This window comes from Schistocerca piceifrons, chromosome 4 (assembly GCF_021461385.2).
Source record: "Schistocerca piceifrons isolate TAMUIC-IGC-003096 chromosome 4, iqSchPice1.1, whole genome shotgun sequence".
Taxonomy (NCBI): Eukaryota; Metazoa; Arthropoda; class Insecta; order Orthoptera; family Acrididae; genus Schistocerca; species Schistocerca piceifrons.
The window spans coordinates 414,819,125-414,838,396 of NC_060141.1; the positions used below are offsets into that span (position 1 = coordinate 414,819,125).

The following is a 19,272-nucleotide window of genomic DNA, read 5'->3' on the forward strand; positions in this document are numbered from 1 at the left end:
ATGCTAATAGTAAACTGCAGGAGCGTCTATAGAAAGGTCCCAGAACTGTTCTCATTAATAAACGGTCACAATGCCCATATAGTACTAGGGACAGAAAGTTGGCTGAAACCAGATGTAAACAGTAATGAAATCCTAAACTCAGATTGGAATGTATACTGCAGAGACAGGCTGGACAGTGAAGGGGGAGGCGTGTTTATAGTGATAAGAAGTGCAATAGTATCGAAGGAAATTGACGGAGATCCGAAATGTGAAATAATTTGGGTGAAGGTCACGGTTAAAGCAGGGTCAGACATGGTAATTGGATGAATCTATAGGCCCCCTGGCTCAGCAGCTGTTGTCGCTGAGCACCTGAAGGATAATTTGGAAAATATTTCGAGTAGATTTCCCCACCATGTTATAGTTCTGGGTGGAAATTTTAATTTGCCGCATATAGACTGGGAGACTCAAACGTTCATAACGGGTGGCAGGGACAAAGAATCCAGCGAAATTTTTTTAAGTTCTTTATCTGAAAACTACCTAGAGCAGTTAAACAGAGAACCGACTCGTGGCGATAACATATTAGACCTTCAGGTGACAAACAGACCCGAACTATTTGAAACAGTTAACGCAGAACAGGGAATCAGTGATCATAAAGCGGTTACTGCATCGATGATTTCAGCCGTAAATAGAAATATTAAAAAAGGTAGGAAGATTTTTCTGTTTAGCAAAAGTGACAAAAAGCAGATTACAGAGTACCTGACGGCTCAACACCAAAGTTTTGTCTCAAGTACAGATAGTGTTGAGGATCAGTGGGCAAAGTTCAAAACCATCGTACAATATGCGTTAGATGAGTATGTGCCAAGCAAGATCGTAAGAGATGGAAAAGAGCCACCGTGGTACAACAACCGAGTTAGAAAACTGCTGCGGAAGCAAAGGGAACTTCACAGCAAACATAAACATAGCCAAAGCCTTGCAGACAAATAAAAATTACGCGAAGCGAAATGTAGTGTGAGGAGGGCTACGTGAGAGGCGTTCAATGAATTCGAAAGTAAAGTTCTGTGTACTGACTTGGCAGAAAATCCTAAGAAATTTTGGTCTTATGTCAAAGCGGTAAGTGGATCAAAACAAAATGTCCAGACACTCTGTGCCCAAAACGGTACTGAAACAGAGGATGCCAGACTAAAGGCCGAAATACTAAATGTCTTTTTCCAAAGCTGTTTCACAGAGGAAGACTGCACTGTAGTTCCTTCTCTAGATTGTCGCACAGATGACAAAATGGTAGATATCGAAATAGACGACAGAGGGATAGAGAAACAATTAAAATCGCTCAAAAGAGGAAAGGCTGCTGGACCTGATGGGATACCAGTTTGATTTTACACAGCGTACGCAAAGGAGCTTGCCTCCCTTCTTGCAGCGGTGTACCGTAGGTCTCTGAAAGAGCGTAGCATTCCAAATGATTGGAAAAGGGCACATGTCATCCCCGTTTTCAAGAAGGGACGTTGAACAGATGTGCGGAACTATAGACCTATATCTCTAACGTCGATCAGTTGTAGAATTTTGGAACACGTATTGTGTTCGAGTATAATGACTTTTCTGGAGACTAGAAATCTACTTTGTAGGAATCAGCATGGGTTTCGAAAAAGACGGTCGTGTGAAACCCAGCTCACGCTATTCGTCCACGAGACTCAGAGGGCCATAGACACGGGTTCACAGGTAGATGCCGTGTTTCTTGACTTCCGCAAGGCGTTCGATACAGTTCCCCACAGTCGTTTGATGAACAAAGTAAGAGCAATGGACTATCAGAGCAATTGTGTGATTGGATTGAAGAGTTCCTAGATAACAGAATGCAGCATGTCATTCTCAATGGAGAGAAGTCTTCCGAAGTAAGAGTGATTTCAGGTGTGTCACAGGGGAGTGTTGTAGGACCATTGCTATTCACAATATACATAAATGACCTTGTGGATGACTTCGGAAGTTCACTGAGGCTTTTTGCAGATGATGCTGTGGTATATCGAGAGATTGTAACAATGGAAAATTGTACTGAGATGCAGGAGGATCTGCAGCGAATTGACGCATGGTGCAGGGAATGGCAATTGAATCTCAATGTAGACAAGTGTAATGTGCTGCGAATACATAGAAAGATAGATCCCTTATCATTTGGCTACAAAATAGCAGGTCAGCAGCTGGAAGCAGTTGATTCCATGAATTATCTGGGAGTACGCATTAGGAGTGATTTGAAATGGAATGATCATATAAAGTTGATCGTTGGTAAAGCAGATGCCAGACTGAGATTCATTGGAAGAATCCTAAGGAAATGCAATCCGAAAACAAAGGAAGTAGGTTACAGTACGCTTGTTTGCCCACTGCTTAAATACTGCTCAGCAGTGTGAGATCCATACCAGATAGGGTTTATAGATGAGATAGAGAAGATCCAACGGAGAGCAGCGCGCTTCATTACAGGATCATTTAGTAATCGCGAAAGCGTTACGGAGATGATAGATAAACTCCAGTGGACGACTCTGCAGGAGAGACGCTCAGTAGCTCGGTGCGGGCTTTTGTTGAAGTTTCAAGAACATACCTTCACCGAAGAGTCAAGCAGTATATTGCTCCCTCCTACGTATATCTCGCGAAGAGACCATGAGGATAAAATCAGAGAGATTAGAGCCCACACAGAAGCATACTGACAATCCTTCTTTCCACGAACAATACGAGACTGGAATAGAAGGGAGAACCGATAGAGGTACTCAAGGTACCCTCCGCCACATACCGTCAGGTGGCTTGCGGAGTATGGATGTAGATGTAGATGTAGGTGACTGCTGGTCTGGCACATGGAATAGACGGGAGAACCGATAGAGGTACTCAAGGTACCCCCCGCCACATACCGTCAGGTGGCTTGCGGAGTATGGATGTAGATGTAGATGACTGTTGGTCTGGCACACAATTTTAATCTGCCAGGAGATTTTAAACATTCAGAAAAATTACTTGACAGAAAACCTCCTTTTGATATCTTACTCCATGTATGAAGTATTATGGGTTCAGTCCATATACACTAATCAGCCAGAACATTATGACCACCTACCTAATAGCCGGTATGTTACACCTTTGGCACGGGTAACTACAGTGACGCATCATGGCATGGAAGCAATGAGGCCTTATTAGGTTGCTGAGGAAGTTGGTACCTCATCTGCACAAACAAGTCATCTAATTCTTGAAAATTCCAAGCAGGCGGTGAAGAGTTCTGACACCACGTTCAGTGACATCCCAGATGTTTATGACTAGGTTCAGATCTGGCACGCTGGGTAGCTAGCACATCAACTGGAACTCACCACTCTGTTCCTCAAACCACTCCATCACACTCCTGACCTCGTGACATTATCTTGCTGAAAAATGCCACTGCCTTTGGGAAATGTGATCATCACAAAGGGCTGTATGTTATCTGCAACCAGTGTACGATACTCCTTGGCCATCATGGTGCCTTTCATGAGCTCCACTGGACCCATGGATATGCCCACACGAATGTTCCCCAGACTATAATGGAGCTGCCACCAGCTTGTCTCCATTCTGCAGTACAGGGGTCAAGGAGCTGTTGCTCCAGGGGATGACAGATTCACGTCCTCTTATTGGTATGATGAAGAAGGTATCACGATTCATCACACCATGAAACACTCTGTCACTGTGCCAACATTCAGTGCTGATGGTCACAGGCCCATTTCAGTCGTAACTGCCGACATCATGGTGTTAACACTGGCAGATACATAGGTTGCCGGCTGCAGAGGACCATCATTATGAGTGTTCAGTGCACTGTGTGTTCAGACACACTTTTACTCTGCTCAGCATTTGAGACTGAGGTTAGTTCCGCACCTGTGCTGTTTTACTTGTGTGCCCAGCCTACAATGTCCAACATGCCTAATGAGGGGTAGCTGTCCAAACTCATGACATCTGGACACGGTTTCACATTGTTTTCGCCATACATTGAAGATGCTCACCACAGCACTTTTTGAACACCTGACAAGTCATGCAGTTCTTGAAATGCTTGTGCCGAGTCTCTGGGCCACCACAATCTGCCCTCAGTGAAAGTCAGCTAGATCACATGCCTTTTCCATTCCATGCATGGACAGCATGTTCATTGAAACTACATGAACCGTGCATGTGTCTGAAAAGCAGTCATTCCTTGACAGATGATGCTACTATCGCCTGACAGTTTTATATTATAGTAGGTAGGTGGTCATAATGTTCTGGCTGATCAGTGTACCTATGTGTGAATTATGTCATTCAAAAACATCTGATTTTTTCTGGTCTCTTTCAATAGGAAGGAAAAGATGAGAAGCAGAGAGAGATCTCACTGCTCATTACAAACACTTGTGCTCTTATTAATTTTTTTTATTGTAACACCGTTCCCACGCCATTTTCCAATTGCAGCCTGTCACTCATTTCCACTCAGTCGCAAGCAGTTTCCACAACTTGCATTGTTTCTGTTTATTGTTATTCTGTTTATTGTTATTCTAATTTCGCTCTTCAAATTATTTGGTTGACTTTTTTTCCAGTCTGTACCTCATAAACATACTGTGCCTAATTTGACAATAAACAGAGCTTTCTTTATCGTGATAGGAGTCCATTTATTGCCATTATTTTATTTTTTATTTCATTTTGTACATTTAGTATATCTGGGAATTTGGCTTACCACCTAGGCAGTGCTGAAACAGTAAAGGACCAGCCAGCTGCGAAAGGAGAGTAGCATACTAGCCACCATGACAAATGTACATTTGCAATACCATTTGTGAAATAGAGAGAGTCAGAAAGTTATAAGTTGTAACGCAATTTAATAATGAATTTTAACATAGCAATACAAAGTGGCAGGGTGGCGATTCTTCTGGAAAACCTAGATTTCTTAGGGAATTACATTTCAGGGAAATCTCAGGGAATTTCAGGAATTTTATAAAATCTTGGGGAATTCTGAGTTTTTACCTACATTGTAATTCAGTTTTACTAAGCTTTATAATTCATATATTTTAAAATGCTTAGTATTTCAAAGTGTGTTAATTATTTGAATATTAGAGTATATAAGTTATTGATGATTAAAAACTTTGGTTAAAATACAGCCAAGAGGGAAAAAAAGAGATGCTCAACCCATACTGGTCGTTCTCCCTGCAGCTCATGGTTAATTTCTCAGGAGCTCGTTACAAAATTATCTTCGTATCATCTTCTTCTCCTACCTGGAATTCTCAGGGAATTCTCATTTCAAGTTTGAGTAGCCACCTTGAACCAAGAATGATAAATACAGTAAAAAGGTTCTGGTGTGACAATGTAAACTATGAAATTGTAGAATTATAACATGATTAGGGACCAAGACAGCTGTTAGTGAAATGAACTCATTTGAAAGAGCCTCACATCGAACAGTAATCAATGTAGATAGTATGAGCTTTGTAAAAAGTAGATAGCAATCAAACAATGGGAAATCCAGAATGGAATGTAACAATATTATGAGAAGGAAAGTTGCTACTCACCATATAGTGGACATGTTGAGTTGCAGACAGGCACAACAAAAAGACTGTCACAATATAAGCCTGTCACAATTGGCCATCAAATGTCTTTGCCAAAAATAGACCACACACACACACACACACACACACACACACACACACACACAAACAAACAAACAAACAAACAAACACATACGCAAACTCAACGCACACACATGACTGCAGCCTCTGGCAGCTGATTCCACAATCAGATAAAACTGCAGATGATAGTAAGATTTTACCTTATTGTACAGGGTGTTACAAAAAGGTAGGGCCAAACTTTCAGGAAACATTCCTCACACACAAATAAAGAAAAGATGTTATGTGGACATGTGTCCGGAAATGCTTAATTTCCATGTTAGAGCTCATTTTAGTTTCGTCAGTATGTACTGTACTTTCTCGATTCACTGCCAGTTGGCCCAATTGAAGGAAGGTAATGTTGACTTCGGTGCTTGTGTTGACATGCAACTCATTGCTCTACAGTACTAGCATCAAGCACATCAGTATGTAGCATCAACAGGTTAGTGTTCATAACGAATGTGGTTTTGCAGTCAGTGCAATGTTTACAAATGCGGAGTTGGCAGATGCCCATTTGATGTATGGATTAGCACAGGGCAATAGCTGTGGCACGGTACGTTTTTATCGAGACAAATTTCCAGAACGAAGGTGTCCTGACAGGAAGACGTTCTAAGCAATTGATCGGCATCTTAGGGAACACGGAACATTCCAGCCTATGACTCGCGACTGAGGAAGACCTAGAACGACGAGGACACCTGCAATAGATGAGGCAATTCTTCGTGCATTTGACGATAACCCTAATGTCAGCATCAGGGAAGATGCTGCTGTACAAGGTAACGTTGACCACGTCACTGTATGGAGAGTGCTACGGGAGAACCAGTTGTTTCCGTACCATGTACAGCGTGTGCAGACACTATCAGCAGCTGATTGGCCTCCATGGGTACACTTCTACGAATGGTTCATCCAACAATGTGTCAATCCTCATTTCAGTGCAAATGTTCTCTTTACGGATGAGGCTTCATTCCAACGTGATCAAATTGTAAATTTTCACAATCAACATGTGTGGGCTGACGAGAATCCGCACGCAATTGTGCAATCACGTCATCAACACAGATTTTCTGTGAACGTTTGGGCAGGCATTGTTGGTGATGTCTTGATTGGGCCCCATGTTCTTCCACCTACGCTCAATGGAGCATGTTATCATGATTTCATACGGGATACTCTACCTGTGCTGCTAGAACATGTGCCTTTACAAGTACGACACAACATGTGGTTCATGCACGATGGAGCTCCTGCACATTTCAGTCAAAGTGTTCGTACGCTTCTCAACAACAGATTCAGTGACCAATGGATTGGTAGAGGCGGACCAATTCCATGGCCTCCACGCTCCCCTGACCTCAACCCTCTTGACTTTCATTTATGGGGGCATTTGAAAGCTCTTGTCTACGCAACCCCGGTACCAAATGTAGAGACTCTTCGTGCTCGTATTGTGGATGGCTGTGATACAATACGCCATTCTCCAGGGCTGCATCAGCGCATTAGGGATTCCATGCGACGAAGGTTGGATGCACGTATCCTCGCTAATGGAGGACATTTTGAACATTTCCTGTAACAAAGTGTTTGAAGTCATGCTGGTGTGTTCTATTGCTGTGTGTTTCCATTCCATGATTAATGTGATTTGAAGAGAAGTAATAAAATGAGCTCTAACATGGAAAGTAAGCGTTTCCGGACACATGTCCACATAACGTATTTTCTTTCTTTGTGTGTGAGGAATGTTTCCCGAAAGTTTGGCCGTACCTTTTTGTAACACACTGTATAGGATCCAATGTTGAAACAAGTAGCCAGCATACACTTAAAAATAATGCCTGCGACAGGATGATTTGATTATAGGATCTGAAGATCGATGCATTGAATAAAATAATAAAATGGGAATTAATGTGGAAAAGGCATGATGTGATGAAAAAGTACAATGGTTTTAGTAGAGCAGAGACTGAGTATGCAACCAGTGAGTTATAGTACATTCAATACCAGAAGATGATGACAAATTGCATGTTACTGTTAGCAGTTGCAATGCTGTAGACATGTTGTACATAAGCATATTGTAAAGCAACAGCTTGTAAAAATATACCTAGATACAAGCAGTACTGGCAGATAGAAATTAATTTGTCTGAATTTAGTTGCCAAGAATAAGATGATGTATTGTAACAGCAGTGGTAGTAACAGTGTGTTTGTTGCGATATCGTTGTAGTGAGAACATGAGGTGAAGGGAATAGTAATGCATGAAAAATAAAAATAGGGAGCAAATCAAAGGAGTGTGGTTTTAATAAGTTGGTATCTTGAGAGAGGGAGAGAGCTGTATTGTTTCCTGTGTGTACTGGCAAATGCTTATCATGACAAAATAAGCTCAGATGGTGAAATTTACTTGGGGACAAGAAGTGGAGATGAAAATATTTTGTGATTTAGTATGTGTAAAGGAGAAAGGAGAAAAACAGAAGAAGAAATTATTTTGTGATAAATTTTGGCAGCTAGAAAAGAAGGAAGATGACGAGAAGAAACAATTGAACTAAAACCATGAATCTGAAGGTGAGGATCAGCATATGTACAGTTGTTGGTATAGTAACAAAGTTATAATGGTGTGCAGAGTAATAGAACACAAAGACCATTTAGAAGTCAAGTGGCAAGTGTATTCAAACAGGCAGCTGAAGAATACTGCAAGACTAGGTTGGAGCCCAGAAGTCAGTCACAATAATTATAATCTGGCAACGACCTTGCCTTGTTGAATATACCAGTTCTGGTTAGATTACCAAAATTAAGCAATATCGAATGTGGCCAGTACTTGGATGGGTAACATCCAGGGTACGCCAAGTACTGTTGCTTGCTTTCCCTTTGCTGTTATGGTAAAGAGGAGGAGGGTTGGTGGCATTAAGTTTCTGATCACTAGACACTGTGCCAATGCCATGGATTAAATTCCAAACATCTCTGCAGCAACTCATGAAGGGAGTGCATGTGACACTGTTAATGGTTAACCATCAGATGGGGACATTAGCCTCAGTAGTCACCTTAGTGCTATTTGAGAGGAGTAGGCTATGTGCCAGCACTGGGCTTCATCCTCTCCCTTCTCTTATCTTCATCGTCCAACACAAACATGGCACTACACACACCCATTATAGTCAACTACACTTATCAGTTACACTAAAACACACAACTCTCACATATTTTCAAAGAAAAGATGCCACTGTGCATGATAATTGTACACAACATCAGGATAATAGGCAGCAAGGTTGGAGTAAATCCTATGTCAAATGCAATCATGATGGATATAAGCCTAGGGCATGGTGGAAAGAGTACTACCGATGAATGCTAAATGTGTTTGGAAAGATCATGTGAGTGACATATCACAACCTAGTGAATTTTGCCATAGCAATGAAAACAGACAAGGTGTCAAGCATGAAAACAAATAGTGGTTCTATGCACGGTTTATTCTTGGACAATGTGAGCAACTGAAGCTGAAATGGAGGAGGAAGAACACAGACTACTAGTGGAAGTAGAAACTGAAATTAGAGGCAGTTTGGTCGTGGTAGCCCACTGTGCTCTGTTTCGTAAGATTTATATTACAAATATCTGAAATCTTGCAGATATGTATTCCCACTTGTGTTAAAATTATGGTTGTGGTTGGAGGCAAGAGTGGACATAAAACACTAGTAGTAAAAGTGATGATAATGGGAACAGTACATGAGAAGGTGACTTTGGTGGTGTTGCATTTAAACAAATTGTATGCTAGGGACCATCTAGTTTGATGACTGTTGTTGTTGTTTTCATTGATGTTACCATTACAGGAATTTTCACTATATTGTGTCTGGTCACAGATTTGATGCTGTCTTTCACTGTCTCTTTATTTCATCTCATCTTCTTTTACATTGCCTCTGACTAAATGGTTGAAACTATTGAGTGGAAGGAAATTATCATTGCAGTTGCTTGACACTCAATGTCCATTTATGAATGTTAATATTATTGTGACTAGCATGTAAGAGTTATTTTATGATTACAGTGTGTGGTCTTATGTTTGTTGAATATTTTAGGTCATGAAACTGTGTTAAGATTTGCAAAGAAAACCAAATTTAAGAAAATATTTTTAGAACAGATGATAAATCAATTATTTATATTTTATGTGGATAATCATACCAACATGAGATGGCAAGATGTTCTCCAGAAGCATCTTGTTCACTAGACGAGTTGCAGCTGATAGATCCTGCTCTTCTGAAAGTTGACGTTTCCAAAGATAGTCCAAGCGATTCATGTACTCTGACTGTGAAATTGCAAAAAACAGTGATTTCCTTTGTTAGAAACATAACCAGGCAGAACTATGCAATAAAAAGACAGACAGTCTGTTAATTTTCTTACCTGTCTATCTATCAGGTGAAGTGAGAATGTTAAGAACACAATGTACATGATGTGAGCTACCTGAGGTTCTAGATTTGGATTTGATGTCTCACTGTTCTGTTGAAAAGAGAAAACTGTTTAAAAATTTATTTAAATTCTTATCAGTAACTTTACTTACTGCCAACTGTCACTAAATTATGTATAATACGAAAATGTAAAAGTACGTCTTAAGTTAATATACATGCTTGTGATAGGCTGAATCATTGTGTAGTTGAACATATCATAATGCATTGTTGTTTATGAAATGAATATGTTTATCCTGTGTAGACTCATTATAATATTGACAACAAACTGATATTCACATTTTATTGTTTAATATGACTTCTTAAAAATAAAGTACAATATTAAATTGTTTTATTTTGTATTTGTCCGGTGAACTAATACCTTCCATCTAAATAGAAATTAAGTTATGATCTGAACAGATGATGTCCATCACAGTTATATTATTAAGTTTATAAAATACAAGAGAAAAACAGTTTTTTGAATTTTTTTCAATTTAAGAAAGACTCTTAATATGTCGGCAGATGCACAAGCAGACCTTAAAATACCCATGTATCATCGAATCATGATATGTTAGAAGAAGTAATGAATGTAGTTAATAATATGTGGCTGATTTTGGTCAAAATGTCATAGACCAGAAGAAAATAAACCAATTAACTATCAAAACTAACAAAGAAAAGAAGTGAAAATTTCTGAATTTTTTATGAGAAGAGACAATTACATACCTGGTTGAACCATATTTTGTTAAACTGGTAGGAAGATACTGCCCACCTGTCAACTAATAAGTTCCTACTATTCTCTTACAGTGGCTTCATAAACAGTAGTAGAATAACAGAAATGAATTGAGGCATCAATTTTTTGAAATGAGAAAAATGTATTAGGGGAAGGGATAGAAATGATCAAGATAAAAGGTCTCCATTAGTCCAGAATGATAATGGGGTTGTAAGGAAGACAGTTTTACAAGAAGTACAGGTGATTTAGTGGCCTTTATATACTTAATCTGTGGAGCTCTGTTTCACTCATATTGCTACTGCAGATACATTTTAAAGTTTTTCTGTGAGGTATTCTCCTAAAAAGGTCATGTTTTCTGTCATTTATGTCAATTGTTTAGGAAGCCAAGTTTCTCTACCATTTCTTACAGGCCACATTCACACTCTCCCTCTTTTTCATCAATATATGACTAGCATTTTTTTCTTTCTCTTTCCTCCATATAGAACTAGAGTCTTTTTCTCATTAATAATTTCCAAAATGAAACTTTTCCAAATTTCTTTAAAATATTCATTTGTGTTTCTTGTTTATCTTCCCTCTTTCTAATTTTTATTTTTATTTGTTTCTCCTTGTCATTCATTATTTTTTCTGCTCTTTTTGCATTGCATTGCTGTTCTATCTATGCTTCCCTTCTTTTTATCTTCTTAACCATTACTTCAGAAATCACTGGTTTCTGAGAAGGCAGTTATATTTCCCAAATAGTTTGTCATTAACAACTGTGAAAATATTCTGTGTGGAAGTGTCATACACATTTCTTGTTCTTCATGGTGGAGTCTGCAACACCATTCCTCATCCTGGTTGACATTACCAGTTACTACCATCCTGGGGGCTTTATTCTGGCTTCTCACATGAAACTTGGTAAGCCAAGGTTGCTAACAGTGAGGTCACTGTTGAGGTGTTGCAGCTGACCATATGTTGTCTGTTACTGCTGTCTCCAAGTAGAATTGGTTTTGTGTGCAGGTAGTGCTTTGGTTTATGTTGTGACTGCTACTTTCCAAGTTAATATTGAATTGCTGATGAAATGAATGAGGTCAGGCATATTTGTGCTGTTGCAACAACATTGTCTATAAAACTCTGGATGTCATGTATCATCTGGTCCCAAAATACTTTATTGTTTATCACATGTGGATATCTTATTGCAAACAAATGAGTAAAATAAATATATCAGTACATGTCCTGCCTGAAGATTATGTGTGGGATTTGTAAAATGGGCTCTTAGGTTTGCCCACAGAAACCAAGAGCTGTCCCTTCATAGAAAAAACAAGATAGGATACAAAGCTCTGAATGCTGTAATAAATTCTAGCAATATTGGGCCTAAGAGGACAAATTAATTTCTTGAGCATGTTAAAGAGATGTTCACAGTACAAAGTCTATCTTTTTTTTAGCTGTTATGTGCGTTATGTAGTTGCTACTAATATTGTATTATTGAGAATGCATAAGCCTGCAACTAAAGGCGTTCAGTGCATTAAATGCAAGACCATTTATCATCTGACGTGTGCAAAGGCGAATTCAAAGCGAAAAATCTGGCTCTGTCGTCAGTGCTGCAAAAATGATTTAGTTCTAAAACTAGAAAATGTCGACAGCAAAAACATTGTCATCTCCATACTACTGGACAAGATAGAAGTTTTGAATCATAAATATGACGTATTATCAGAGAAAAATGGACTTAATGAACGTGAAACAATAAAGAAGTGTAATTTGCAAGGTGCTACCAAACATTGCTCGCATAATTTCAAACTGGCCAAAGAAAAAAATAGCTCTATGCCAATGAAAAACGTAAACGATGCTGCTAAAGGCACAGCTGATATCATAGAGAAAACAGTTGGCCACTTCACAAGCACGACTAAAAACGTTGTGGATAAAACTAGTAGAACTCCCAAGAATAACAAAAGTACGGCAAACAAAGTCGAAGTGTAGTAATAAAATACTTATGCTGACTGATAGCCACGGACGTGGCTGTGCATCAGTCATTAATGAGATGTTAACCTCGGACTACAAAGCATCAGCGATAGTTAAACCAAATGCATGTTTTGAAGAGGTTGTGAAGGAAGCAACTGAACTCACTGGTGACTTCACAATGAATGATTCAGTGATTGTTGTACCAGGCGCTAATGACATTAACCAACAAATAAGAAACTTCAGTGCAGCTGCTCAGAAGCAAATCTCGGTGATAAACCATACACAGCTGATACTATGTACAATACCATACCGATATGACAAGCCATACTTGAACAAGTCTGTATTTAATCTCAATAGCATTCTAATGGATGTTATGAGTGACAAAGTCCGAGTAGTGGATATGAACTATCTTTTACAGAGGTATGATTACACAAAACATGGGTTACAACTCAATGCAAGAGGAAAACTTAATTTGTGCAGAAGCCTTGCTGTTTCAGTTAAATGCACATGGAATAGAACAGAGGTAATGAAAACAGTTCCCAGTTCAAAAAATGGCTTTAAATCGGATCTGAGGCAAAGTACTCAGTTGATGGAATGCAGTAGGACTACTACCCAGCCCCATGGTTCATTACAGAACTCCAAACAAAGGAAAATGTCTGCAAAAGCCATCACACAACCTGCAAATGTTAACTGTGATACATCTTTATTCTCTGCTGAGGTGGTGCAAAAAGCAAACAGCCAGACCATGTGTAGCATGAAACAAACTGCAGTACGGGTTTCCTCTAGGGCAAGAAAGCTACCAAAGAGAAGAAATGATTTTTTATGGTTAGCTCCAGGGAATCTGCATCACCAGCACCTGGATCCAGCACCGACAAGGAGTTAGCAGCATGTGTGAGTAAGCCTACTCCAAGTAACAGAAGACTTCACACGGCAAGCTCACAAACTGATGTACAATTGCAGAACAATTTAGACCTGCCATCATGGAACAATGAGTCCCTTTTATTCATGCATATAAATATCATGTCTTTAAGAAATAAAATTGATGACTTGAGTATTCTGTTAGGAAAGAACAAAACACCATACTATGTGTTAATGAACACTGGGTAAGTGAAGGTCAGTTGGATTTGTATTTACCACCGGGCTTTGATTTAGTTACAGGATTCTGTAGAAAAACACAATAGCGTAGTGGAGTTTCAATTTATATTAGTAGTGATCTATATTTGCAATATAGTGTCTTTAACATTGCTGAATACTGTATAGAGAATGTGCTTGAAGCTGCTGCAATGCTACTTCCAACACTAAAACTCATAATAGTGTCAGTATACCATACTCCAGATAGTGACAGTGAATTATTTACACAGGTCTTAGAAAAAAATGGTCTTACACTTTGAAAAGTTAAGCAAATACAGAATATTAAAAATTGGGAGACATATACATTGATATAAGGCTAAAGACATCAAAGCAGCTTTATCTACAGAATATGTTATGATCACATGATCTACATTGCATTAATAACAATCCAACAAGGCAGTTATCCTGTCTTGATAATGTTATCACCAATGTTGAAAAAGATCTGTATGAGCTAGGGTTGTTCAGTACTTATTTTCTTTCAGACCATGAGGGGATATGGTTAAAATTAAAAATCAATAAACCTATATCTAACTGCCCCAAAGCAAAGCATATCAGGCTACTGTATGATCAAAATATTGACAACTACAGGACACAGTTGCAGCTGTTTAGATGGAATGACATCCTACTTGATAGTGAAAGTGTCGAGGATGCATTTACAGTTTTTATCAATATACTCGCAGACATTTTTAAGACCTGTTGTCCAAAAGTTCTGAAAATAAATACGGCAACAACCAGAAAACATGACTCTACACCCAAGTGGTTCACACTCACTCTGTGGAGGCTTAGAGCATTGGTTATGATTTATTATGATAAATATAAAAATCATGGTGCAGACAAAGCTAGTTATATTAAGTTAAAGAGTAAATACAGATCAGAAATCAGGTTAGCAAAGTGTGAGACAAATGACAATTACATTAATAATTCTGACAACAAATGTAAAGCTGCATGGAATTTGTAAAGACTGAACTGGGGGGAAGTAAGAACTGTAAAAGTGATGACTGTAATGTGAATATCACACCAGACGAATTCAATGCCTATTTCGTTAATGCTTGTGACATAAGTTCCTTTGCTGCAGCTGAGTCAAATAATAAATGTCAACAGGACCTAAAGGAAGCTGTATCTTTCCTACAACATTTGAAACACATTTCTCCTACATGTGAATGGAAAGAGGTCCAGTTAAGTGATATCATGAGATCAATTGCAGAATTAAGAAATTCAAGAGCAGAAGACATTTATGGTCTTTCTAATTTTGTAATTAAAAAAATAGGTGATATAATAGCATTTCCACTCTGTGTAGTTGTAAATTGGATGTTTACTAGTGATTGTTTCCCAACATGTTTAAAAATGACAGTGGTCACACCACTACACAAAAAAGGAGACAAGTCATGTCCAAGTAATCATCGACCAATTTCTCTTATACCCATTCTATTGAAAGTAATAGAGCATTGCATGCAGCTCCAAATGCATAGGCATCTATCTGCCAACAACCTCCTTAGTGATTCTCAATATGGATTCAGACCTGTGTTATCAACTGTGAAGATAGTGGAAAATATTATTTCTTTCACTTTGTCTGCATTCGAATCCAAACTTTCTGTAAATGCCACACTTGTAGATCTAAGTAAAGCTTTTGATTCTGTCAACCACAGAATTCTATTAAATAAGCTTTGCTCGTATGGTTTTGAAGGCAAAGTACTATCTCTGATTACGTCTTATCTGTGTGAGAGAAAACAAATAGTACATTTTAACAGAAACAAATCAAACACACTGGGTGTAACACGAGGTGTGCCACAAGGGTCCATGCTTGGACCCTTGCTTTTCATAATTTATGTAAATGATTTGTCCAATATGATGCCTTGTAAGTCCATACTATACACAGACAACACCACCTTTCTTACAGTAGATAGGGCCTTGGACATACTCAAGCACAAAAGTGCAGAACAGCTCAGAATATCCAGTGGATGGTTCAGAGCAAATTAAATACAAATGAACTACTCTAAAACTGTAAATATTCTATTCAGCCTATGTAACAATGACAACTGTAGTTCCTCAGTTAAGGTTCTTGGCATTCATCTGGACCCAAAATTAACCTGGGAAACTCACACCAATTACGTATGCAAAAAGTTATCCCGAGTCACCTATCTGCTAACTAAGCTCAGGACTTGTATGACGGACGAGCTACTGCTAAATGCCTATTATGTCTTTTTTCATAGCCACCTCACGTATGCAGTGCTGTTATGGGGCAACACCTCTGGGGCAAAAAGAATTTTTCTTTGGCAGAAAAAGGCCATTAGGTGTATTGCTGGAGTGAGAAACCTTGTATCATGTAGAGACTATTTCATAGAGTTAAAAATACTGACACTTACATCACTGTTTATTCTCAGTTGCTTAGTGCATATAAATGAAAACCAAGAAAGCTATAAACTGCGCGAGTCTGTACATAGCCATGACACACGTCAAAGGCAGATGATGGACATCCCAGTTACTAGGCTTAAAAAAACCCAAAACAGTTACACATACACAGGGATACAATTATTTACCATGCTACCACCTACAGCAGTCAGTGTATCACTGAATGTCTTCAAAAATATTGCAAAAAGGTGACTTGGACAAAAAGCATTCTATACAATAGAAGAATTTAAAGTATGTAATAAAAATGATATAATCTATTAAAACTGCTGTATGACATGACCACCATATTACAAGAGCACTTCTGAAAATGTTATTGTGTCATGCGGTTGTGGTTTATTTACATAATGCATTTTCCCCAATGGTTAACATGTATTAAGCCTGTCTCATTTATATGTGTTAAAATGTTTTTCTTAGCATGTGTATTGTGTTACACATACAGTATCTCCTTTTGTCATTCTGCACGACTCATTTATGTTTAATGACTACTAAACATGTGCAGTATAAAACAAATTTACTCTTTCGGAATGTTAAAAATGTATGACTTATTTTGTAATTATTAGTCCGCTGCTCGTGGTCTCGCAGTAGCATTCTCGCTTCCCGAGCACGTGTTCCCGGGTTCGATTCCCAGCGAGGTCAGGGATTTTTCCTGCCTCGAGATGACTGGGTGTTGTTGTGTCATCTTCATCATCATTCATTCCCATTATGGTCGGAGGAAGGCGATGACAAACCACCTCCACTAGGACCTTGCCTAGTACGGTGGTGCGGGTCACCCGCATCGTTCCCCTACGCTTCGTCACGGAGTATGGGACTTCATCATCATCATCATCATCATCATCATCATCATCATAATGTATGTAAAATAACGACATCAATTGCATGAAAAATGCTTGAAGATGGATTAATAAATCATAAGCACATGATTACGATTTACCTTTAACACTAAGTTGCCACACAAAGAGAGTATCACTTGTATACAAAATCTGTGTGAAAAACTTGAGCAGTAGTTAGTATTGAATCTATTCAGGATTCAGTCATATTTGTGGGAGAGAAATAAAATGAGGATCTCAGGACACAACTAATGGCTATATTGTATCTTACAGAAGTCTCTAAAATGAAACATGAGACTGTTAGGAAGGACATAAAGGCTATTTTGTCACAACTTTTCACATCAGGATATATTCAATGCTCATTAAGTGTTCTCTGGAGCAAGGTTTTCAACCATTGTTAAATAAATTGAATTTTCTCATGTTGAGAAAGTATAAGAAGTGATCTGTTTTACTTGGTAAAAACTTTCTAAAGCCAAGATCACATAAATATTTATTTATTCAGAAACAACCAGTTTCGATGGACTTTGCAGTCATCATCAGGTCTTCAAAAATTTATGCTGTAAAACGTGTTCATTCTGAATTGGACCTCATGCCACATTGTCATGTAGATAAAATTTAGCAATTATCCTTTTCATAATATTATCATTATTTCATCCTAGATTTTCCATTGTTTTGTTTTGTGTAGCCATTGTGACATTTGGTACAAACCTCCAGTTATATTCAAATATACTTCTGAAATGCATATCACAGTTGAAAGATAGCCCTTGTGATCATATCTTTTGTTGTGTTTATGAAATCAAGTAAAACAAGTTTTTCATCTAGTAACAGTTCCTTAGCAATTGCAGCAACAGACACCTTACCAAATGCCCATACTATCCTGCCGTGATCTCTAGAGGTTGCAAAACATGTTTTATGTGTGGGTAGAACAAGCTGAAAGTTTCCGTATGTTCAAATTTTTGGGTCAAGTAATAGCTACAATCCATAGTCTCTCTCATTCCGGTACTTTTTTTCATTATTTACAAGAGCTTGTTAATCATTTTGACATTGTAGGCAATAATATATTGACTGCTTCCATGTCACAAATGAACCATGCACCATTATCATCCAAAGTATCACATGAGCAGGCATAACTTATTTGACTATCTATGTCTGTTTAATCTCTTAATAGTCTTCCTCGTTCCAGTGCTGTTTTTTTATTATTTCCAAGAGCTTGTTAGTCATTTTGACATTGTAGGCAATAATATATTGGCTGCTTCCATGTCTCAAATGAATCATGCACCATTATCATCTGAAGTATTTCATGAGCAGACGTAACTTATGTGACTGTCAATGTCTGTTTAATCAAAAGTAAGAACAGATACTCCAACAAAGGCTTGAATCAATTCTTCCCCAGCTTTAATTAATTTTGTTGCCTTTTTCAAAATGCTGAGCTACACTCGGATTGTTTCATCCATTTTTTGGGGTGTTGAATGCCAGGGTGAAGGATTCTTCTGTCTCTTCAAATAAATGTTTGCTTGGGAGAATGTGGTCATAATGTGAGTACTTTAGCAGAAGAGACCAATGAAGACAGTGAAAATCTTCTTTTAAAACCTTCTTTTGAGTCAAGTTACATGTCAAACTAGACACCAATTTAACTGGTGAGTTGTGTTATAATAATGCTCTAGATAGAGGTGAAGACTGCTTGCTGCTAAAGGCTAATTTCAACTGTTCAAAATGTTCCAATGAAGATGTGGCACTGCATTCATTGAAATCTCTGGCAGGTTACATTGCCTTAAAGTGCATAAATGTCAACAGCTCATTGGAATGTCAAATAAGAAGTTGTCAGCCAACTGCAAAAGAAATCGTGGATCATTACTCACTTACTGGAATTACCAAAGGAGATCTCACATCCATATCACCTGAGTGACTGATTATATTGGTAGAGTCCAAGCTGTTTTCACAACTTTTGTTGTAGAAAGGATTTCAGTGTGCAGAAATGATGGAAGTACTGATGTCTGTGATACACTCTTAATTCAACAAAATAAACAAATAAGTTGTTTTCTTGCACATGAAGTGAAGTTCTTTCATCAAGTTGTGATGTCTAAACAGGAAGGCTGAATGGAGGCCATTAAGAAGAATACAGCAAGGAGACATCAGATCTAGACTGCAACTCTTTTAGTATACACAGATCAAACACATGCAATATAAATGTTATTTATTATCTTGCCTAACATGTCCAAAGTGTAAAATTATTATGGTGAAACTGGTATTCATATTGATCTAATAATTTTCTTCAATAATCC

The 19,272-nt window shown here is 38.3% G+C and overlaps 1 protein-coding gene across 1 annotated transcript in view; it reads right to left on the reverse strand.

Annotated features, from left to right (window-relative positions):
• Nucleotides 1-19,272, reverse strand: part of LOC124796388 (adenylate cyclase type 2-like) — a 179,918-nt gene that overhangs the window by 37,267 nt on the left and 123,379 nt on the right. The window contains exons 13-14 of the mRNA XM_047260556.1: nt 9,918-10,013; nt 9,699-9,822 (exon numbers count right to left, since the gene is read on the reverse strand). Of these exons, the coding sequence (XP_047116512.1) occupies nt 9,699-9,822; nt 9,918-10,013 (220 nt within the window). The remainder of the gene's footprint in view (nt 1-9,698; nt 9,823-9,917; nt 10,014-19,272) is intronic.